Source organism: Chaetura pelagica, unplaced genomic scaffold (assembly GCF_000747805.2).
Source record: "Chaetura pelagica isolate M959 unplaced genomic scaffold, ChaPel_1.0 scaffold405, whole genome shotgun sequence".
Lineage (NCBI taxonomy): Eukaryota > Metazoa > Chordata > Aves > Apodiformes > Apodidae > Chaetura > Chaetura pelagica.
In genome coordinates this window covers 5148425-5172941 of record NW_009953489.1, presented here as the reverse complement: position 1 = coordinate 5172941, position 24517 = coordinate 5148425, and the positions used below count along the sequence as shown (strand labels likewise).

General features: G+C 44.5%; 1 protein-coding gene across 1 annotated transcript in view; it reads right to left on the bottom strand.

Annotated features, from left to right (window-relative positions):
• RAPGEF1 (Rap guanine nucleotide exchange factor (GEF) 1) overlaps nucleotides 1-24517 on the bottom strand; it is an 82560-nt gene that overhangs the window by 18280 nt on the left and 39763 nt on the right. The window contains exons 4-10 of the mRNA XM_009998881.1: nucleotides 24192-24348; nucleotides 19842-19930; nucleotides 19329-19481; nucleotides 17879-18002; nucleotides 16432-16615; nucleotides 15335-15841; nucleotides 9333-9535 (exon numbers count right to left, since the gene is read on the bottom strand). Coding sequence (XP_009997183.1) covers nucleotides 9333-9535; nucleotides 15335-15841; nucleotides 16432-16615; nucleotides 17879-18002; nucleotides 19329-19481; nucleotides 19842-19930; nucleotides 24192-24348 — 1417 coding nt within the window. The remainder of the gene's footprint in view (nucleotides 1-9332; nucleotides 9536-15334; nucleotides 15842-16431; nucleotides 16616-17878; nucleotides 18003-19328; nucleotides 19482-19841; nucleotides 19931-24191; nucleotides 24349-24517) is intronic.

Sequence of the window (24517 nt, the reverse complement as noted above, 5' to 3'; positions counted from 1 at the left end):
GCAGGAATTGTGATAATGGCTTCCATGGGGCTTGGGTGTTGTACATGTCTTGGAAGCCCTGTCATGCTTTAAAAGTCATACTTCTTTTGGGAGGGGACAGTCCATTCAACAGAACCATCACAAGCCAACTAGTCCTCCTCAAATCCTTCCTCCCCTCAAATCACAGGCAACAGTTTATCTTGGAAATGAATCAGTGCTTATTTTAATCTGCTTCTTAGAGGTTTCTTGCTGGGTCAGAAAGGCCTCGGTTATGGCTGTAATGACACAACCTCCCACTCCATGGTTTGCTTTAAGTGAGTTATTTCAAAATAATCTCTGGGAAAGCTGGGAAGCAGAGTGCAGGCAGATCCTTTGAGAAAGGACACTTTTCTCTACCCAAACTCCAGCCATGCTGCCAGGCTCCCACCACAAGAAAATGGTCTTCCAGAACGAGTGATCCTGACCTAGGACAGCAAATGGCCAACGCAGGCAGACAAGAGAGATCCCCCTCCTCTCAGCAGTAAACTGGATTCAAAAATCCCTGCTGCTTGGGAAGTGCTTCCACAAAGCATGCTTCGAGGTCAGAGCAATCTTGTCTCCTCGGAACAGCAGGAAGCTAACGTGCCCAGTCCTGAATGTTTACCACACAGGGTGACATGCAGAGGTCTTCCAGAGATGGCATCTTTCAACCTTTGCAATTTGCTGCCTTTGATTTTTTCCAACGCTCAATATTTTAGAACAGCTTTCCATCATTAGCAGCAGCTTTACAGGATGTCCCAAAGGTCAATGACATGACGACTGTTTATTTGGCTTAGATAGCAGGAGATAAACACTCTCATAGAAAACTTGTTTCAAGAGTGACACTCTTCTACATTCACCAGGCATGGCTGACCACTAGTAACAGGGAGACAGGGTGTTTACATGCAGGGAGTCACTGGTTGGGAGCCACAGCAGTCTCCATCCTTAATTCAAAGTTGAATTCAATTATATGGCTGTCAGAGCATCTGCAGGATCAGCAGACACAGTCTTTACCTTTTAAGTACAGCCTTCTCAGTTACCCCACCAACTTCTTCTGCCAAATTAATCTGCGATCCTGCCAGACACTCCCAGATCAGATAAAGCATCTGACTTCCCAAACATGAAGCTATCAGAGGAAAGGATCAATCTTTTAGATCTCCTCTGTGCATGCTATTCAGAGAGTGACATGGGCAACGTGCCAGAAGTGGATGCCCACATTCTTACAGTAGACAACTATGTTCACAAAGCACTGGGTGTTGCACAAAGCTCCTACACCCTAAGAATGCAGTTGCACAGACAACCATTGGAAAAGACTTCCTATCTCATGACACAATGCTGGGCTTCCAGGTACTTTTGCTAATGAGGAAGGAAATGCTCCTACAATGAATGGCTGGAAGCACACGCTGCCAACAGAATGCCAAAAGCCACAGGAAAGGCAGCAGCTCCTCGTGCTTGAATGTTTCTCAGCAAAACCTCTGACCTGGCTGCACAGCTGACCTCGCTGTTTTTAAACTACAGTTAGCAGAGCAGATGGAAGGATGGGGCTTGCTGTCCCCTTGGGAAAGGGTCTCCTGGATTCTGCAGAGGAAAACACAAAATTCAGACTTCTGAAGTGAGAGGGATCCTTGCACATCTTTACAACAAAATAAATAAAGAGGTGGGAGGGTGTGTGGAAGGAAACATTTGTAAGATTTATTAGCCATGCTATCATTCACCGCTTGAAACTATCAGGAGAATTCAGTCTGATCACATCTACTCCTGTTGGTACCACCACATCTAGCAAGCAGATCTTTAAAAGATAGAGCCTGGAGAGAAAGACAAGGCTCTTAAAAAGTCTGCCACACAAAACAATGTGACTTACGGAGTCAGCAGGGGACCATTTAGAGAGACCTACACAGAGACAGGTGGTGCTCCAGCTGCAAGGACAATGTGTAAACCACCAGAAGAAGTTGTTCTGAGAAGCAGGATCGGTTATGCCAGCATGCAAGAGCACTATTAGTGCCACCATCCGGGCCTGCCCTGGGCAGTGGAAATGAACACAAACGCAGAAGGAATGCTAAACGGGAAGGAAAAAACAACACCTAGACCTCAGCAGCCGCTGAAATGAACACAAATCTTTTCTTCCTCTTCCTTTCTGTGCCAAACTAAGGAGCCAAACCCTGCTCAGGACAGAAAGGAACTCACATGCTATGATCTCCCAGTCTCAGTTTGATTGTGGCTCCCATCATCAGGCCACCAGATGAATCCAAACAGCTCAGTCTCTGCCAAGGGTCAGAGCTGTGGTGTGTGCTGCAGACTGGAACTGAGCGACACCAACAGGGAAGAGGCAGGGAAACATGGGAAACACATGGCTGCACTGTGTGCATCTTTAAGTACTTATCTGAGCCTCCTTTTCCTGAACATACAATAACACACACACAAGAAAGAAAACCAGTCACTGTGAATTTTCTGTGCACTTGCTCGATTTGCTCAAGAATGGTGGGAACAAGTGAGAACAGAAGCACTGAACTGGAGCTTTCATGAGGAAATCACTTGCGCCTTCTGCTGGAATCCAACAGCCAATTTGGATTCTGGAAAATTACTGGAAATGTTTCTCAATTAAAAGAAAACATAAGGAAAAACATCTTTTTTCAGAGGCAAGTTGTTTCTCCATAGTAAAGTTTGCAGCCAAATTTCCACTAATGGCATGTACATGCCTTGGAGTAACAACTGTGTTCCTTGTTTCAGGGAGGAAAACGTTCCTGGCTGTAAGAAAAGGCAAGACTTTCTGCAGCCTTTGGTGGAAAATATGTGGGTAGATAACAGCATAGCCTGTCCCTGGACAGATTTCCTCTGTCAGTGCAGAGATCCCCAGCTGTTGGGAAGTCACACAATTTGATTCCTACCCCTTGGATGCCTGCCTACCCATTTCCAGTGAAGAGCACAAGGAGTTAATAAACCAAAGGATGGTATCTCTGTCTTCACAAGAAGGGAAGTTAGAGAGAAACTAGAGCCAAGCACTAAAATGGAAGATGCTTTCTTATCCCACACCTCCTTTCCTACCATGTAGCAACAGAAAGAACTTTCAAAATAGAGGGAAATCCCTAAGATGCCCCTTGACAGTACAATCCAGTTGTCCCACCAATGTGGGATTTAAGGGTTGGGGAATATGATGCTGCAGCTCCTTACAACATCAGCCCACACGACAAATGTGACCCTTGCTGGCCCAGATGCAAATCAGACTTGGTAAAAAACAAGCTCAAGTTGCCAAACCTAAGAGGTTTGATCCAGTTGCTCAAGATCTGCCTCTATCCAGTAAAAGCTATTACCTCTGACACAATTTCCTGCAAAGAAGGGAAAAGCACAATTAGTGGGTTGACAAGAGCAGTGGTGGCTTCTGGGCTGCAGCAGTGTCTGCAGCACTGATGGGAAAGACAAAAAAGCCTGAATTCTAGAAAATAAATTAAAACATTAAAAACTCACACCAAAAATTCATGCTGAACAACTTAATCTCTTTTTTTCTGCTTCAAAACACAGTGAAAACAGTCTTTTTAAGCGCCATAAATTTGTAGTAAGGCACTAGTCCTTTATCTGGAGCACAGAGCTAATGGGCTAAGATGCAAAACATGGTTTAGGCTCAGCCTTCCTGGTGCCTGCAAATGAACAGATGGGTGCAGGGCCAGGTCTTCTCCTTGGGATTGACTCCTGGCCAGTCTCCAGGGGAGAAAAAAGGCTCAGGTTTCAGTTTCTGAAAACTGGCTACGCTCAGCAAGCCTGCAATGCATGGCTGATGTTGGGTCAATGGACAACCAGTTGGTTTATCAGCTCTGACTTCCTGGTATTGATCTAAAGAGGTTTTAGCTTCCTGTACAGAATGGGTAATGATTAATGCAGGAGACATCATTTAAAGAGATTTCATAATCACCCCTGTTATTTGAGTACACACTTCAGTTGGCTGGGATGCGGAAGGTGTGCTCTCCCTAGCACTAACTTCCTTGCTGGGGCTGGTCAAACTGAAAGAGGGGAGATTCAGGTGACGTATTAGGAAAAATTGCAAGGTTGGTGAGACACAGGTTGCCCAGAGAAGCTGTGGAAGTCCCATCCCTGGAAGTGTTCAAGGGCAGGTTGGATAGGGCTTGGAACAACCTGGGCTGGTGGGAGGTGTCCCTACCCATGCAGGGGGGATGGATCTAATCTTTAAGGTCTCTTCCAACCCAAACCATTCTGTGATTCTATGAAAGCTACTCCCTGTTTTTTAGCAGGTTGACTGCTCACCACAGGGCTCACCTGAGTGGTCTTTCTCTGGTGAAAGAGGTAAAAATGAAGACATAAGAGTAAGAGGAGCAGAGCGAGGTACCTAAAGTGTTCCTGGTGCAGCTCAGGGCATCCTCCTTGTGAAACAACACAGTCTTTCCGGTCAATGCTCAGGAGCAAATTGCAAGAGGGGCTCTGGTCCTTCTTGGCCCTGACATGCAGGGTGTCACCCTGGGAACGATCCAACCTGACAGCTGTTTCACATCTCTGTCTTATTAGGGACAGGGAAAATGGGATAAACCACGGTTATGGTATTACATGGGTCAGCTATGCTGCATGTAAAGACATTGGTATTTTGCAGCTTGGAGACAAAGAGACACTGTCACAGTGAAAAATCTCATTTTTGCCTGTGAAAAAACAGACCAGCTAAGAGTCATGAGCAACCACCAAATTATCATAATTCAAAGGCATTAATGCAAAAAAAAAATATTTTTAATTAGCTTATTGCCTTTATGCTTTCCTATTTGACAGGGCACTGTCCAATTGTTCCTCAAGCTCCAGCCATTTCTCTTCCCCTCACCAAATTTTTGCAAGAATGGGTAAGGATTTCTAACACAAGTTTTAACATTTCATAAAATAAGCACAATAATGTAGTCCAAAGACAGACAAGAACAGGTCAGAACAATTAAGAAGGTAGTAACCATTTAATTCAACCAGGATGCTTTTTTAAAGGAAAGTGCCCACATATTTTTAGAACATTATACTGTCATATTTACAGCCTCTCAATTAAACCAAAAATAGTGAAGTGCTTTTACCTGGTCTTACAGTTGTACGATTTTCTTGCAAGAATCACTATCACACGAGAGCTGTGCAATTTAGAACTTAAGACATAACTTCAACTTTTAAAGATGTTCACCAAAAATTCCTGCTAGCACCAACCCTTCTGCACCTCAGCCTTTCCATCCCTGCAGCAAAGCTATGACACACAAATGGAAGCCAAAAGCTTTAATTCATTGCATGTGAAGTAGCACTACTTGTAAAGCACTTGAATACTTTCCTCTTCTTTGGACCCATGATTATCAGTCATTTTTAGAGAATGAGTAAGTGCTGAAACAGGAGGATAGCAGAGGCATAGTGGGAGGATACTATATTCAAATATTTAATACTAAACTAATTGAACACATCTGAGTTTTCTCATGTCCTGCCTGATAATTCCTTCTCCAGAAGAAGTCTAATTCACTAAATATCCAGGTCACTGTTAAAAAATAGTCTTTTCTCAGTTGTCATCACACAGCAATCAGAGCATAACCACATAGTTTTACATGCAAATGAGTCCCACAGTGATGAGCTGCTAGAATCCCATGGTTAGACTTAATTTCGTTACATTAACACTTTGTTATTAGTACCATTTAATTGGCAGCTGATCACAGATTTAAGCAGTGCTTGAAGATTATTCTTGTTTTGATTTAAATCATTCTCAGCTCCCCCAGCCATTCTCTCTTCAGACTGCTCACGAGTGTTGTAGGAGAGAAAACCCTGCTCATTCATCAGGAAATCACACAAGCTTACTGAGCCTGTTTGGGACCATGGAGATGTGAAGGGAAGCAGACAAGCAAATACGAGATGAAATATCTGGTACAAGCCATTTTCTAGGAAAAAAAATAATTAAGTAGCTCCAGCCACTCTTCCATATGTTTGAATAAATCCATGTATTTCGGGGATGGCATTTTGCTATTTCTCCAAAGGTCACATTCTCACAGCAGCCTTTAATCTCGTCATCCACATGGCTGACATTATGCAGGAGAACAAAAATACTTTGTAGCTCCAACATGCAGTCTGGGGAACACGTAGGTCAGAGGAGCGTGCCTGGGCACACAGGCCAGCTCTCCTTGTCATTACCTTATCACAAATCACAGACTGGTTTGGGTTGGAAGGGACCTTAAAGATCATCCAGATCCAACCCCCCTGCATGGGCAGGGACACCTCCCATCAGCCCAGGTTGCTCCAAGCCCCATCCAACCTGCCCTTGAACACTTCCAGGGATGGGGCAGCCACAGCTTTCCTGGGCAACCTGTTTCAGTGTCTCACCACCCTCATAGTGAAAGCATTTCTTCCTAATGTCTAATCTAAATCTCCCCTCCTCCAGTTTTAATCCATTCCCCCTTGTCTTCTCACTACAAGCCCCTTGTAAAAAGCCCCTCCCCAGCTTTCCTGGAGCCCTTTCAGGCACTGGAAGGTGCTCTAAGGTCTCCCCAGAGCCTTCTCTTCTCTGGGCTGAACACCCCAACCCTCTCAGCCTGTCAATACTGACACGTATAGAAAGTAACGAAAGCCACACCTCCCCTGTGCTCCATTTAGTGAGATTTACACACAGTTTTCTCCCCTGGCTACTACATGAGTTCAAAAGCCCCAAAAAGAACCACCACCTTTACCTGCCAGCTGGAGTGTAAGCACAGAACTTTCAGCCAAGCAGAACACACCGACACGACCACACAGACATGTCACAGTGCAGGGAGCAACTCACCGAGTGCACAGGAAAGGAGCTGTGCCGGTTGAGAAAGGAGTTAGAGACTGACATAGTGAGGCCCTGAGTGGCACCGGTGTCCTCGGGGGTGAAGGGCACTTTAGTTTGCTGGACACAGTAGGAGACAGAGGAGAAAGAAGAGGCAGCATAGGAGGCCTGCTGAAGTGGGGGAAGAAAGCAAAAGACAGAAGACACAAAGAAAGAGCAGAGAAAAGGCTATGAATAAAGGCTAAGAAATGCTAACTGTAAAACAGTGCACATCATGGTGTGTTAAACAAACAGCTTTTCATACAGTTCATCAGAGCCAGACACACCAATATGCCTTTCTTGAGCTCAAGAGGCATGATAAAAATCACAGTTCAAATCTTTGTTTCACAAATCTCTTAAAAATAAACTCCCACCTCCCCCTTCCAGTTCACCCATGGGCAGCTGCTGTGGGGAGAGATAAGCTGTTCCTCCCTGCCTTTTCTTCCCCATGGCCTGGGGGCCAGATGCCCAAAGGAGGAACTGGCTCTTGCTTCTGGCTGTTAAGCAGCCAACTCTTGGAGAAGAGTATTTTGGGGGGGGCAAACTGGACACTGAGAACTTTGTCTTTCCAGTTTGCTTTATGGGTTCTCACTGGTACTGCTGAGATACTGGGTAACAGTAATTTTTCAGCCCAACCCAAAATGATTTATTATCATTTGCACAAGAGGAATATGTTTCACTGTAAGTAACAAATACTATTAAGGAATTTCTCATGAATTCCACTCTAGCAAAGAGTGTGAGGAAGATCAAAAGCGTATCTTGTTTTTCTCAGCTCTGACTTGTTTAATACAATGTACAACTGTTTCATAAATAAGATCCAAAGCATTATTTTAGAGGAGTCCATCCAGCAAAACTTGCCTACTGCTAAAGCAGCTGATGACCATGTGATTTGCTGTTTCAGAAGCTCTCATGGCAGTAGGAGCAGAGAAACTAGAGTCTGGTGGCTTTTACGATGATTGTTGAATAAGCTATTGTCTGCTCACACCACTTTCCCAACAGAGAGATGAAGGTAAGGGTGGGAAGCTGCACTTGAAGAAATCTTTGCTTCAGGGGAACAGCAAGCAACACCTTGATGGTATCAGCTTGCAAGAGTAAAAGAATGCCTAGCAGGCAAACCAGTGACAACTTGGCTGCCCAGATAATGATTAAAAGGCAGCAAAGAAATGCTTTGCATCAGCTGATAAATTCAGAGAAGGAGCAGAATTTCCTTTCTGCACAATGGCTACAGTAAATCTGTGCTTTACACATCCTCCCTCAAGGCCATATAGGCCAAGTCACCACTGGAAACACCACTTGAGTGTAGCCACATCAGGAGGAGGAGGTAGGGCAGGGAATTACAATGCACTAGTAAAAGTGCAAGGATCACACTGACAAAGGGACCACAGACCCCACAGTGTCCCTGCAAAGCAGGTGGGATGTGGGTGTTTAAGGTCTCATCCTCACAAAGCAATAATGCAGAACACTCAGTTTAGCTTAGCTGGAAATGCTACTTGATCTTTTCAGGACTCCCACCTGCATCACAGGAACGTAGTTATGCAAATCCCAAAATGAGAGGTCTGGGCTGCTTTTCCCATTTGATTAAAAAGTAACACCCTGAGACAGCCAAACTTTAGCATGGGTAGCATGAAGAAATATTGCAGCAGTGGCCCTCATGATGGTAAGACCATGGCTCTGTTCCCACATTTCCTCCTGTTCTGTTAAAGCCATGGCCAAATCCACTACATTAGGACAGAAGATGATTTTTTTAGTTATTATTACAGAAAATCAGATATTTAATATAAATAAAACCCTTATGGTTTGACTTAAAAAGAAAAAAAAAAGGAAGACCCTTAAAAAGAAATAGGCCAACATCCAAGCTCCACTGAGGTTGGGAAAAAAACTGCTGCTGCCATCACTGAAACCAAGATTTCACCCCCATCACTTGCTCTACTGTTGCCACCCAAATCCCATTCACTGGTGGATGTGTCTTTTTGTACTGACAGCTGGGAGGGCCAGCAGAACACTGAAAACCAGGTTAAATCCAGACTCACACAAGGGGACTAATGTGGAGAAAACACGTGCGAGTTAAATAATGGCTGTACCAATGTTCTGTGGCTCTGGTAGTGACTGAGCCCTAAAAGCAGGTATTATGCTTTAAGGGGGATTATTAGTGGCATCCTTGACAATAGTTTCAAAACAGCATTGGTAACAACAGTGCAGCAAATCTTTTGAAAATGGTGTTGCCCAGCATGTCAAAATCTTCAAAGCAGTTGTTACACAAGCCTGTAGTCTGGCACAGATTCAGCTATGGCAGGTGGAACAGTAACTTTTCATTTTCAGAGCATTTTAGGGCTTTCAGAGCTTATGGGGAACAGTCTGAACGTGGGGTTTTAGAAAGGAGCTCACAGTAAATGATGCAAAATGCCTAAAAACACTTTAACAAGATGACAAGGAACACGATGTGGTAACACCAACAAGACATCCTCCTACCACCACAGCCTGTCAGAAGCAGGAGCAGAGCTGTTCCTGGAGGCTGGAATGCCCTGCCAGGGGCACCGCGGATCTCACTCACCAGCTGCCGCTGTTTCGGTGGGAGAGCAGGAGGAGGTGCCAGATCTTGAGAGGGGTCCAAGCTGATAAAGGAGTCGTTGAACCCATAGACTTCCATGAGGTGCTTGTTCTTCTGCTGGTAGATGTGCTCGTTCTGAGGGGTCTGGTAGAACATGGACGGCTGTGGCTCTGAGTAGTCTTCTACAAACTGCATGTAGGCCATCACTGCAAGGAAAGGTTATGCTCAGGGCTCCTGCCCACGGCTGCAGCTGCACCCAGCAGGCAGGGGGCTCATTCTCCAAATAAAATCAGAGTAAGGCCATGCCACTATCAGTTGGGCTTTGCTGCTGGCCACGAGCAAGGCATCCATGCTGTGCTCATGGGTAGCTCACACAGTCAGTTGCCATCACCCGGCAGGAAAGGATCTGAATATCCTGTCTCACAAGCCGGGGCACAACAAACATCACCACAGGCCACAAACACAACCAGCAGTTCCAGGAACCAGTGAAGTCTCTCCTGTGCAGCTATGACAGAGGATTACTTACTGCTGCAGTATTTTACTGTGGGAGGGGGAGAATGACACCCAGTGTCATAGAAAGATTACAAAAGCCCAGAATTATGAAGGATCAGAAGTGTACTTAAAACTTTTATGTAAAATAAAAAAAGAACTCTCTTCTGTCTATCTGAGAACAGGAGCAATAGATGTATTTAAGTGTCACTAACCAAGGCTTTTTTGTAAATAGGCTGTCATGCACAAGATACTCTGTGATCACCACTCCCTCCTCCTGATAACAAGCAGTTGTCAGATTTTGTAAATCTGGTCATTAGGTGGCAATTATTCAGCTTCTGCTGGCATTTCAGTTGCTGAAATGAATGGATGACTTCAGTGAAAGCTATAAATACCAGGACCACAAGGAAGGATTTGCACATGGTGAAACTGGTTCCCACACGAGCTGCAAGGCAAAGCCCTCTGTTCTCCTGCCAGTGCAGATTCACAGGCCAGCCCATTTCAAACAGGATGCAGCCCTGCAAACGGGTGGGCAGGAAGGAGTTGCTTTGCACCTGTCTTCTGCACCTTGTTCTCAGATTTCCTCTATTATCTTCAACTCCATTTAGAAATGGAGCTAACACAGCTGCCTGTTCTGTCATAATTATATTTCTCCACCAAAAAACAGAATAAAGAATAATTTTAAATAAATAAAAAAAAAAGGTCATGGCAATTGAAGTGCAGGAAACCACAGCTGATGGATTTCAATCCCAGGCGGTAACACCTGCTGTCCCCATCCTGTGACCACATGTGGTCCTGCCAGTGGACAACCTGTTCGTGTCCTGCTGTCCTGCCAGCTCCTGCATGGCTCTGCCAAGGCCGCTGGAATTCTGACCTTCAACACCCCCTGCTACCCAAGCCTGCTCCTCTTCCCCTCCCAGCCACCCTCCTGCCTTCCCACAGCACCACTCCACAGCTGTAAGTCACCACTCTTGCTGGTTCAGACCTCTCCTTTTTGAAGGGACTGTGAGAGAACATGTGTTGGTGTGTGTTTGTGCCTGCTCATCTGCTGGCACTGCACTCATGTCAAAAGCCAAGATCAAATTTGCTCCTGCATGTGAATTTCAGACTATGTTCTACCAGTGAGAAGCAGCACATCCTGGCAATATTCTCTTATTTGAAATCACAGTGAAGGAATCCTGGTGTAGAAAATACAGAACTGCTACAATACTGTTTTCAAATACCCGTGATTCAGCTGACTAATGAGGTCCTATTAATATGCATGCCCTGAAAAATGCCTTGGTATCATACAATAACCTTTGAGTATAAAATCTAAAGGAGATTTATGAAAGATATTTCTCTAGCAGAAAAAGTGAACTAAAGATCAAGACTCCTTGGAGAAGTGTAGAGGACAAGAGCTTGAGGGGAAAAACTGCATCTTGAGAGCTCATCAACTGAGCAGGACAAAAGCCAAGCAGCCAGGCTTGGCAGTCCTGGCATAATGCAGCAGAGATTGCTAAATTCAGAACAAACCTTCATGTGGAGTTAACTCCAAAAACAGTGCTTCTCATGACATCCAGATCTGAAGACAACCCCTGGGTTCAGACGTCTGTATGATGATACAATTTGGGAAGTGGTGGCAAAAAGGGTATCACATTAGACACTTGTGTACAATTAAATTACTGTAACTCAAAGTAGCAAGCCTGAATGCTGTTGAGAGCCTTAACTCAATCTGAAAGGGAATAATGAAGAGCTCTTTTATCTCAGCTCTTTATGAGGCTAATGCATCCCATTGTCATGGCAGCTCCCCTGCCTTGCTTGTTACAACTAGTCCACAAGGGGTGAGCATGTCTCTGCTTCTACTTTGTCTTCTCCTCTGTTTTTAGGTGAAGTGAAAAACAGTTGGGATGGTGAAATAAAAACGTGGCTCGGGAGTGGAGTTTGCAGAGTGCAAATTAAAGTGGAATCTTGAACAGGAGAGTAAAGAATCAGGACCACTCCGGAGACTGCTGTTTGCAAAGGGTCTTCCCTTCCCTCTTGCCTTCCAGGGGAGAAATTTAAGGCAGAAAACAAGGCAGAAATTTAAAAAGCAGATGGGAAATTACATCACTGGCTCAGATCAGGCTGCACGCCCCTCAGAGACTCTGAGCAGAGGGAGGGATGGGGGCTACAACCTTCATGGTGAGCAGCTGGGGTGGAGTGACACAGTCTCAAGGCAACACCCCAGGAGAGAAGGGAGGCATGAAAGAGAAACCTCTCCCATCCAAGTACCATCCCCAGCTTATGTCAGCTCTGAATCCAGACAGAAAGTAAAAAGAAATTACATCTCAAGACTGAGGCTAGGGACACCTTCTCAGCAATCTGCTTGCAGTGCCTTGGCTGTCATTTCTGAAGGAGCTGAAGCTGCTCAGGGATTTCCAGCACACACTTCTGCCCACATGCTCAAATCCCAGGTATTGCTCAGAGTGCACCAGCAGTGCCCCAGCCAGGTACAGCTGCTGGTCCTGGAAGCTGCACTCAGCTGAGGAACAGAAGAAAAGGCAGCAAGTGACCTCTTGTCAGGGAAACACCCTCGGACTAGTGGTTGTTTGGGTCTGCAAAGAATTGCTGGAACATTAGCAGCAATAAGGCACATCTGCAATATAGGGAAGGCACAGCAGTACCTGATGAGGAGGACTCACTGAAGGTCTAGTCCAGCTCCTGGTGCTGTGTCAGCAGCATGGGCAAGAGCCAAAATATTGGAAATTCTTAAGCTATACTGCACATCAACTCACTCAGTCAAGGTCAAATAAGCCAGTCTTTGCTGTCACCTCTGGGAGGAGAGCTGTTTTTCAAACAGCTCACATTATCCCCTGGCTAAACCCAGGCTGCCCTCAGCATGGTTCCTGCAGTTAAATACCAGCTGCTCACAGGGCACCAGACTGCGTTTTGTTCCCACTGACGGAGAAGGAAACATGAATAAATGCCCTGCTTCTAGTTTGCAAGCTTTTTGGAGGGAGGACCTTGTTATTTCTGACTCTGCGCTCTTCATGGTAGAAGCTGGTCTGTGTCTTGTACAGCTGGAGCATGATACTGGTGCTCAAGCAGAAGTCTGGAGTAATTTGCCCTCAGCACAGTAACACGAACTCTTACAGCACAGTAAAATAACAGTAATTCATGCCAGACTAAAAGGATTATCATGCCTCTATTTAAATTATACAGAAGTCAACTCTTAGAGGTCCCTGTGAGCACAGCTCACAGCAACCCACATGGTTAACCCTAGAAGGATTTGCTGTATTTCACCAACAAAAAGACCATTAAAGACTCTGTTGCAACACTTCCTGCCAACTACCAAAAGATGACCCACAACAAAGGGACTATAACCAAGTCCCATCTCTGAGAGCTCTAGATCTTTTTAATAGATTCATACATCTCCTCCAAATCCTAGGAATTTGTTGGGGCTGTGGAAGCAGCACTGCCTCGTCTATGTGATTACACAAGAATATCTACATGCATCAGCCTCCAGGCAAAAAAATCCTGGGTGCTACCATACAGCTCCAGTAATGTTTTACTGCCCTTTTAATGTTGAAAATAAAAGTAAAACTAACAACCACAGATCTGTGGTGTGATTAAAGACAACCTAAAACAAGTTCTCAGTGTCACATGAATGCAATTAAAAAATCCACAGCAGACAGGTAACAGCCCAAATACTACTACAAGCATTGCAACAAGGATGCTTTATCAAACCATCAGGGCTGGTTAGATAACAGCTTCTACCTTTCCTAACAATACAATCTGATCAATACTCCAAGAGCTTCTGATAGTGCCAGACAACAGACAATTTATTCTAACATCAAAGAAAATTGACGTAACAGGCCTTAGTATTGAGGTTAAAAGTGTGCATGGATAACGAAATAGAAGGTAGCTTTTAAATCTAAGTAACTCTTTTGACATATGTTAACAGAAAACAAAGACCTGGGGCTTGAAGAGAAAAGTTAACAGCTGAGGTCTGTCTGTCAACTGTCAAATTGCTTCTCACCCAAGATCCACCCATGCACCTCCTCCTACTAAAGCTGCCTACAAGTACAGAGGTGCATTTCCCGGCACCCGTCTCAGCCTGAAGGTGTAAAACCACCTGCACCTCATTAGTAACATATGCAGAGCCCACAAGGATCTGAACCCGCAGTAAGGATGCTCTGTATCACATCTCCTTGCAGCTGCTATGGCCAGCAAGTATTCTGAACAGCACGAGCCATAACAGCAACCCTGGCCATGTTCTGTGCCAGCATTTATTTCCTTCATGTTGTCTACAAACACACACATCAGCTCCTTTTTAGCTGCTGTCAGTGTCCTGTAACTGCTTGCTTACCAGAAAGGGACAAAAGTGATTTCCTTCAACCCTCAATTTCAGGTGGGTCAAAAGCCTTGTGGTCTGATCAAAACCCCAGAGAGTTATAAATGTGAACTGGTCACTCAGGGATAATGGGAATGCTTTTAGCCAATGCACTTTTTAATAAAAAGTGACTGGCACATTAAACTGCCAAGGTAATGGACAGAATACTGACCCTGCTGCACGACACCCTGATTTCATTTGTACCTTATTCCCAGTCAAAAGACTATAAACTGAAGAAATTATGACCAACCCATCTGCTTTTCACTCAGGCTGCTGGCTGTACAGCATAACACTGCTGATGCAGATCTCGCATGTGCCACCTCCTCCTCCAACGTACAACAGCAGAGAGAGCCAGGGACTAGCAAACCAACATCTGCTGGATCTCACTAGACAGTGCACAGCTTTCCTTGGCAGATCAGCATGGCTGCTTTTCTGGCAAGATGTTTCACATGTCTTCAGCCATGAACACTGAGGAAATCGGAATAAAATTGGGAGCTTGACTCAGTTCTGGTGTGCCAGGAGTCTGGCTGGGGATGGTGAGCCTCTGCATTTAGAGGCTGCTCATTTTAATGATGTGGGAAATTCTTAGGCATTCAAAGGAAATGAGATCTTGTAGCAATACAGCAGTACTGGACACTAGCTTAATAGTGTTGCCTTGCACAGCTATGTGGGTGACTGTTCCTGTTGCCAAATAACTGCTTTGGCAATGCACAGTTCTGGACAGAAAAGCAGCCCTTTCTCAGAGGTCCTGGAGAGCACCCAGTTTTATTCTGTACTGGGAAAAGATTCATAAAATGGGGGCAAAGGGGAAGGAATGGACATAAAAAGGAAGATAAACCAGGAAGATCTGCAAGGCAAAGTTTACCTGAGTGCCAATCTTTGAGGCAAACAGGTAAAATGGTCTCACTATAGTAATGAAGATGCTGCGTGATGCCAGTTCCCCTGTGCCTGGATCATTCCTGGATCCAAGAGTCACTCCATGCCCATCAAAGGACTGATACTTACCCTCCATACCTTTGACACTGACCAAGTGATTTTGACACTCAGCCTCACATAAGCAAGGGCATTACCTTGGGGTCACCATTACTTAGTGGTCATCAGAAATACATCAACTGCAAGGAGAGGTAAAGGTAAAAGCAAAACCCAAACATGAGAACTTGCTTACTGTGTTTGTTCTTCTTCTCTGGGAGAGGTGGTGGCTTCTCTGGGTCACTGTTAGAATCTGGAGCAGCAAAGTCAGCAATGAATTCAACTGGTGCTGAAGAGTTTCCTTGCTGGAAAGGCAAAACAGCAGCAAAGGGCGTGAAAGGTACTGAGGGGACAGACCCTGCGTTCTGCATGTCGTCCTCCAAGATGTTGTCATACTGGGAAGGGTGCCTCTCATAGGACACCCTGCAGCCTGAGTTATCTGAAGTCTGAGAGGCTGCACTTCTCCTCTTCTTCTCTGGTAAAGCTGGAGGAGTCTCTGTGGGCTGCGCTGCTCCTGAGAGGCTGCAGAATTCCAATGGAGGAGAGCTGCCCTGAGGGAGCTGGAAAGTATGTCCATGGAAAGGGGAGCCAGACTCACCCAAGGACTCTGGCAATGGGCTGAGGACACCTGGCACCTGCTGAGGTATCTGATCAGCATTGGAGAGGTCTTGCTGCAGGAATTCATAGTCTGGATCATAGTGATCTGATTGATCTGGTTAAATAGAGAGGACAGGGGAATGATGCATTAGTTTCTCTCTTTTACTGTTTAGCCCTCCCATTCCAACAGTTAATTGATTAGTTCATTTAATCAGAGTGATACGTCTTTGTAGCAGGGACCTTCTTGCTATGCTTCTATAATGCTCAGCCTTAATAAAACTCTTACCATTGTTTCTTTAAACTAGCAAACAAATAACAACAATTCAATAGGTAATCATAGCAGAGATTATTTATGTTTCACATTTTAATTTTCTTTCCTAGTATGTAGAAACAACATCCCTTCAGTCTACAGGTCTGTCATTTCCTACTGATGTCTGCAGACAAGGCTGAAATCAACAGAACATTCCACTTGTGAGCTGGATTGCGTTTGAACACAATCATCTATATAGCAAGGGAAGCACATTCCCTGGGGCTTTTTCCTACCCAACAGAATCTAATTCTGCACAGACCTGCCTGCAGCAACTACAGGATGACAGTTGCAAGCACAATCCATTTACTTCTGGATCACAGCTGTGACAGCTCTCCAATGGGAGGGACAGGGGCTGCCCCTGTGCCCCTGGATGAGCCCCCCCTTACCTAAGGTCTCACAGCTGGTGTTGCGGGAGCACTGGCCACTGTCGCGGTCCAGAGAGGAGAGCTGCTCATCGGACTTGCTGAGTTTGCCGATGCTGCTGCAGGGCGAGAGGCGGGGAGATTCCCCCCCGTAGGAGTGGCTTCCACCAGACAAACGTCTCTGGGCATAGCAGTCGACATCAAAATCCTTCAGAAAAAAACCAACAAATCACCATTGCTCTCGGCACGTCGCTGTCAGGCAAGACGCAGCTCGAGGAGCAAACCCCTCACAGCTGAGTTAAGAAAACTAAGAGGGGTGAGGATCGGTGCTGCCAGCCCTCTCTGGTTAGACACGCTGGTCAGGACCCGAGAAAACAACCTCTGATTTGGCTCATGCCAGGGAGATCTGGGTGCTCTCGTTTCCAGTCAGGGTGTGCTGTGACTCACAATGGACTTCACAGAAACTGAGAAGATGACCGAGTTCCTCAACTCTACACATGTCTCATGACTGCTTGTCAAGACTTTGATACCAGGTAACCAGACTGCAAGGTTTCTCATTAAGTGGCTGGGGTTTCAGCAAATACTTGGTTAACTTACATGCATGCAACAGGGAGATAAACTACAGTGAGACACAGGTTTCTGTGCCTACATTTTCATTTCAGAAACTACCTCAAGTTTATCAACCTGTGAGTGAACCCCTCAAGTGTTCTCACTCCTGCAGAAGAACTGAAGTGTGACTGCACTAGGAACTGAAGAACTGCCACAGCTTCATCTGGCTCAGCAAACTGACAGCTGAGGAGGACAAGATTTGATTTTGGTGTAATTTAGTATCATTCAGGTCCTCACTGCTGAGTTAGTAAGTTCCTGAATGTGTAAAGTAAACCCAGCTGTTTACAACCTCATAAACCCCAGCCTAGCACAAAGTGATGGAATATGATTAACACACACAGTCCCAAGTTTTCCATTTTTCTACCAGAAAATTTACAGATTTCCCCAGACATCAGCAATGGTCAGAGCAGTTGCTCAAACTACTGCTTGGGTTAAAAGATGTTTTAAATTGTGACTGGATTAAGACAAGATTTCTGACCTCAATATGCCAGATGCTCCCCTGCCCTGTAAGTAAACCTGGGTGGGATCCTGGTCAGCTCAGCTCTGTACCCTGATCTATTTGACACAGCAGCACTCAACCACTCACATCTTCACACTCTGCTATATCTTCAGGCAACAAGGCTTCTAGCAATTTGTTAATTAAATCCAACAGCACTGTAAAAAAAAATCATCAAGCTATTCACATTATTTATTATACTGATGTTCCTGCCACTAAAACTCCCACTCCAGAGCTCTCTTGTTCAGGGCTGCTTGGGATGAGCAGAGACGTGCAGGGAGCTGCAGGTCATGGCATTTCTCTGAGCTTCTGTTACAGTTCACAGCACATTTCCCTTGCCTTTCACCAAGGGGCTATTGCCATTACCTGTCTGTTGATTCCAACAGGTAAACTGGACCCACTGGTGGCTCGACTCATGGGGGCCACAACGGCCACTCTGGTTGGGGAAGGTGCCGACTGCCGTTTTTTAGGGGGCAGTGCTGGTGGAGGGCTGCAAGACACAACAGGCATTGATGCTTCCATTACTCTCCTAGCAAAAAGACTTTCAGAGGCTTCACAGGCTTGTTTTCCAGAAAGCCTTTGACTTGCCAGGCTCAAAGCTCACAAGTTCTTGCCCAAAGCTGGTGCCAGAAGCTGTTCAGCAAAGTGTAGTGACCAACAAATATCAATTTAAGAATTATTTTTAATGGCACTAATTAGCACAGTAATTAATTCTTTAAAAAAATGGTGAAAAAACAAATTAAATGTTTTGGTTGACCCTAATACTGTTTCCACTCACAAAAGTCCCTCCTCCTCAAACCTTCCAGGTTTAAAAAACATTAAAAGGTTAAAAAATTTACAGGACAGGAAAATCTTTCTGCTGTCCTTTTACTCTCCTGGTGAACTTCAGGGAACAAGATGGTTGGTGTTGCTCCCGTGTTGTTTTAGCAGAAACCTCTTTCAGATACACACATTAGCAGTAACCAGTGAGATTTTAACCACTGTAATTTTTAGTTTTTGCTTCTAATGACACATCATTCTGGTAATCATCAAGCCTGCGAGTTTCCCAAGAGCACATGTATTCTGTTCCTGGAACATACCACGAAATTTTTATATAACCCATGAGAATTCATAAAATACAAAGAAATGTGATTCTTTTTGCCAGCCACAGTCCTTGATGCCACGTTTTCAAATTAGCATGAGATGTATTTTTCACACCACCCATTAGCACCAGTACTAGAGAAGAAAAACATCACACACACAGACCAAAAACCTGCAAAGTGGGGGTTTTCTCTTCCTCCTCAAAATAGAACACAGAAACTTTCATGTGGTTACTCGTAGAACAAGGTAAGAACAACCAAGTTAAAGATACTTTTTTTCACACACTACTGGTTCCTTTCACTCTTAAGCTGATAATCAATGTAGAACTACCTGGAAGTACAGGACAGATCAATAATTGCCAGCTGAGGTTAACAGAACATTTCCCATGGGATACAACAGCACAGGACACTGTTGTACAGTGTTGCACTCATGTAGTTTTAAATAAGGCTCTTGTGCATTTATGTGAGGCCTCATGCATGGATCTCAGGGCATCACTATCCTCACAATAAAAGAAGGGAGGGAAAACAGAGATAGTGAAGGGTATTGCCCAAAACAAGACAGAGAGGACACAGTCATAAACATAGTCCAGGAGCAGCGAAGAATTACTCTGGAGGACTGGAAATTCAGAAGCATCACTAACCTTCCTCCTGATCTCTCTTGTGCACATTTTGCAAGATTGTTTAAAAACCAAGAAGCTAGTAAGAGCCATTTCAGTCATCTGGTTGGCCAGTATTACCTGTTTTCTGCCACACGAATGCTAGGCAGAGGGGGTTTAGGAGGTGCAACTTCTTCATCCATAGAGTCAGTCAGTAGCTCATTGGATTGAGTCATGTTAGTTGTTTTGTTGAGGATCTCCATTTCTCTGTCCGTAAGGGGAAGTTCTGATGGGCTGTAACAAGCAAAATACTAATTAGAGATCACAAAACACAGCTGGAATGCAGCATGCTGGCAGATGAATGGACTTTTAAAATCATATGCAATATGAGAGGCACCTACAGCAGAAGGCAGAATTTGCAGGTGGAATTCCATGTACATGCAGAATACAATGTGGTTGTGACCAAGTGATTTTTCATTGCCAGACTTTAGGATCTTTCCCACTATAATATATTCGCTTTAATGGATGAGGCTACATAAAGAACATTACACTCTGTGAAGAATAACTGAATGCTTTAATTCAACTATCAGTAGCCAGCAATTATGCTTTCTATATTAGCCCTGCACACAGAAGAAATCCTTGTCAATGACCCACCTGTCAGATTTACATGCTGGTAAACTGGGTTTAACTGGGCTTGTGGGAGAGGGATGCTCCTGCTTTTCAATTGTGAGTTTGACCAGCTCCTGATGGATGGAGAAGAAAAAGAGAATAATCATTCTTTGCTGAATGCTGCACTCAGGATGGAAAGGGATGCTACTGCAGTCAACTCTTGGCTACCCAGACTATGGATTAACAGTGGCACAGACACAGAGGGGGCTGAGCTGGGCTAAGCCTGGTACAGAGCCACAGAAATGATGCAGCCCTGTTTGTGAGGAGCTGCCTGCACCCAGCAGTAGTTTAGCCACATTTGAATTAAGTTCATAAACCCTGGCCCTATGGGGATTCTGCACAAACCCACCTCCGTGTCTTTTTTCTGTGCTTCCTCTTTCCTGCATCATCACAAATGTGTTCCAGTCCCCACAACACCTTAGATGATGGCAAATTGACTTTACACACATAAATACAAGAACAGAAAAGTCTTACACAGTGGAGTACTTCACCTAGCCAGTAAAAAACAAAATTAATTATTGTTTTATATTTTCTAAACAAGTATGTGTTTCAAAAACCAAGTTCTCTGTAAGATGCCCAACAACACATTAAATAGTGAACACCTTTATTAAAAGGCTTGCTTCCCCTGAAGCCATCTTTTAACATACTAGCAATGGAAGTCTTAATCATTCAAAAAACTACTGTAGTGTATCTGTTGCAGGCAGATAAGGCTCTGGATAAAGAGATAAGGGCATGATAAGCCTGAACTACAAATCTGCCAGCAGTCAAAACAACAATCACTCATGCCAGAAAGATGGGGAGAACATTCTATGGATGTCTGAGGCAAACAAATAGATCTACTGCTCACAAATACAAACACATGCCCTCTTACTGGCAGGCTGGAAAACTGGCAGTGCTTCCTGACAGTATTGGCTCCCCAGCATATTATGCAAAGGAAACTATATGGGATCAATTTTTAATTTATGTTTTTAAAGCAGCCTGAAGTACAGCATCATCCCTCCAATAAAATCTTCATGTCCATGTTTGATGAGCTTGGAAACAACTGTCATTGCTCTCTCAATGCAATAATGGCAACAGGAATATCATTGCCCTCATCCTTCCAAGGAAGGGAATATTCTTGTTCCCATATCTTCATATAAGGCTCTATTTAAAGCTGAGCTTCCATGAATCAACACAGGCACTAGAGGAATAAAGTACTGCACTGGATGGGCAAAGGATGGCAAACAGTCCAAGTGTCCACCACAGCTGATTTTGGTTTCTATGTTCTACTTATATCCCTTGTGCTCAAAAATAATGGACACCATATCAACCAAAACCAGGCCAAACCACTCAGCATTCCAGAAGCTGTCCTGGAAAATCCCAAATGTAGGGAGGGACGTGAGAGTACAAACAGAGCACATGCAGGTTAATGCTATGAAAATGTTCCTGTCTGGGAAATACTCTGCAACAAGGTGTAACAAACCAGCAGGGCTTTTGTCAACCTGTCATCTCCACTATGGTAATGTACATTACACAGTATATGAAAAAGTAAAATAATTAAGGCCCTTCAATCAAAGAAGAATTTCAGTGGTAACTCAGCCACTGAACTGACCTCAGTTTTCTCTGCTGAGTGCCCCCAGTTACATAAAAGAGACTATTTTTTAAAAATGTACTTTCCTCTGTTTCATCCTCTCTTTCAGGATGAACAATCTTTAATTAAAAGCTCATATTCCTCTTAGACTTTAGAAATCCCCTTCTAAAGTTTACAGCAAATCACTAGGAAACACAATTGTAGGACCTGGGAGCCTATGAACCCCCAAAAATGCTTTTCTGTAAATTGGATGATTTGGAAATTACACAGTGACACAATCTGACACTTCTTGCTGCAGCTGGCACCATGGCCCAAGCCACCATCAGGAATGGTAACGCAAGGATTGCCACCTTCCTGCCTTTTGGACAAACTTCCACTGCTGAAGAGGTTTCTGGAAGTTCTCATGCACTTCACTGGACTCAGCTCCTGTGGGACTATCAGGAACCTGCCAGCAGGAACAGTGACTCCACACTGTGTGTGAGGGAAATAAAATGTATGGGCATTCAAACCAAAAAACCAAAATACTCCTTAAACATCTCCTGAAAAGGCCATGGAAAATGTAACATTTTCTTTTTCTCATCTTTCTTCACCATGTTTCCCAGGGAAGCTGTGGAAGGCCCATCCCTGGAAGTGTTCAAGGGCAGGCTGGATGGGGCTCTGAGCAACCTGGGCTGGTGGGAGGTGTCCTTGCCCATGCAGAGGGTCTGGTACTGGATGATCTTTAAGATCCCTTCCAACCCAAACCATTCTGTGGTTCTATGATGTTGAACACCTTCAACCAAGCCATGGCAGCCCTGCAGGCTGCAGTGGGGCAACCATCCCTCAGCATGCTGGTAAGCCCCTGACACCTGGGGCTGAAGCTCTCAGTTTTCCTATTTTGCCAGTTGTAAGGGACACACTGTCCACAATATTGGGAGTGTAGGTTACAAGAGGGGAGAAAAATCAATCCAGTTAGGTTCAAAAGTATCTGTAGAATAATTCAAAACATTGCAGCTGTGAAAAGAAACTCCCAACACCTCCCACCAGAGACACCAAGACAACATGTGATTGCCAGTACTTGAGAGAATCACTTTTTCCTCTGAATTTTGACAAACATCACCAGGTTCCCTGAACCCTGACTTTTTCTCCTCTCTACTAACCCCCAAACTAGTGTTTGAAAATCAAGCCAAGATCTTTAGTGTACACACAGAGGTAATCAGCACACAACCCAGCCAGATGCACATTATGCTATTCCTTATCAGCAAGTAAAGAGATTCCTGCAGCAGTAATTAAGATAATTAAAGCCTCTCTACAAACTTATGCTACTTCAGCAAGCTGGAAATTCCAAAAGCAGATGGAATTTTAAGGTTTTTTTACGTAATCAAAACAGGCATGATTCTTTTCCTTTTATTGGGAAAAAAAAAGGCACTAAAACCTGAGAACAAAACAGCAAGTGAACAAGTGACTCCTCTCTGCTCAGTTCTGAAAATAAAGGGGGAAGTAAGCACTGAAATGTGGAAGTGGATCTTGTGTGATCTGCCAGAAAAACAAAGAAGGGTCTCCACAGCAATGTCCAGCTTCTCAGTTCTGCTTCCACATCTGAAAGCTGCCTTGACCCTTCTAAAATATACCTTGTTCCTCGCTGTGCAGGAGGTGAGCACATGGTGCTTTCAAAAGTTGGCCTGTGGATGGGCAGACACGTTGACATCTACCCAGACAGCCACACACCTGCTCTAACCATGCTCCAAGCTGACCAGACATAAGCCAGCTCCTGAAAACGCGATATCCAAAGCTTGGGAGATCACTTCATTTCTGCATTCAGCTCCAGTTAAAAACTAAGCTGAGTTTGAAAGATGCCTGGTCCTGACCCACTAGTCCAGATGAAACACCTGCTGCAGTTGTTAGAACACTACCCCAGCTTTCCTTCCGTACTCGATCTAAACATCCCCCGGCAGCCCTGCTGCTGAAGAGGCTTCATTTTCTGTACAGTTTTCAAAATAAGGTTCCCAGGACATATGACAATCCCTCCTGCTGGTGCCCTGAGCCCAGGTCAAGCAAACTTTTAACTGCAGTGCTGGGACAGCTGAATGAACAGCCTCTGTGGCCATCAGCCCAGGGACAAGCCTGAAAAACAGAAATCATGGCTACCATAGCTTACTGGGAGGTAGCAGGGAACCTAACAGCTCTTCCTGGGTGGGGCAGGGAGGGAATGCTATAAGCAGGTCTCACAAAGGATACAAAGGTTTCTGTTAAACGTTTCCATTAGCTATGTAAAATTAATCACCAGAAAACTTTAGCTCATCACCTGTTCCACACCCTAATCCAACTGCTGAAAGCAGTGATGGATCACTGACAAATCCTTTGAAATTTATGTTAAAAGATGGAGCTGGAATCTTTGATTGCCTGTGAGAATTGACAGGAAGCATTTCCATTCTATTTTGCCTAGACAGAAAATAGGCAAACTCTGTCTTGTAATCAATATGGGAGACCGGGAATGACTTGCTGAAAATTTAATACAATGTTCAATAAAGACTTACTGCTTTTCCCAACTCATCCAAATGCCAGGGTAAGCATTTCAGAAGTGCACACTAAGACCCAAGCAGTTTGTGCCAGTCTTTAACCAGCACTCCAAGCAAGATCATTTCACTTAAGGATTAAGACACAGGATTAAGGAACAGGATATTTGTATTTTAGCTGCACTTAAAAACCTCTTTCAACAAGATCTCTTCTAAAATACATGATTATATACCTTATATAATACAATTTGCAGTATTTGTCTCATGTACCTTGACTCCATCCAGAACAGCTTTGATGACACCCTTCACTGTTGTCACCATCTCCTTGTCTTCTGAATTCACACCTTCCAGCATCACTTGGTCAGACCAGCGGATGAGATTGGCCAGACTCTGGTACACACGGCTGTAGCAGGACGAGATGGCAGAGCTGGAGCAGGGGAAGAAATGGTTGAGATAAAAAGAACAAAATTAAATTACAGCCATGCTACCAAATGTGACAAGAGTGCTGGGTTTGAAGTGCATTTCACAGTGTTAAAAATGTGATGGTTCTCCTTTCCTCTCTGACACTCAGTTTGTGTTGAGCAGGTGACAAAGCC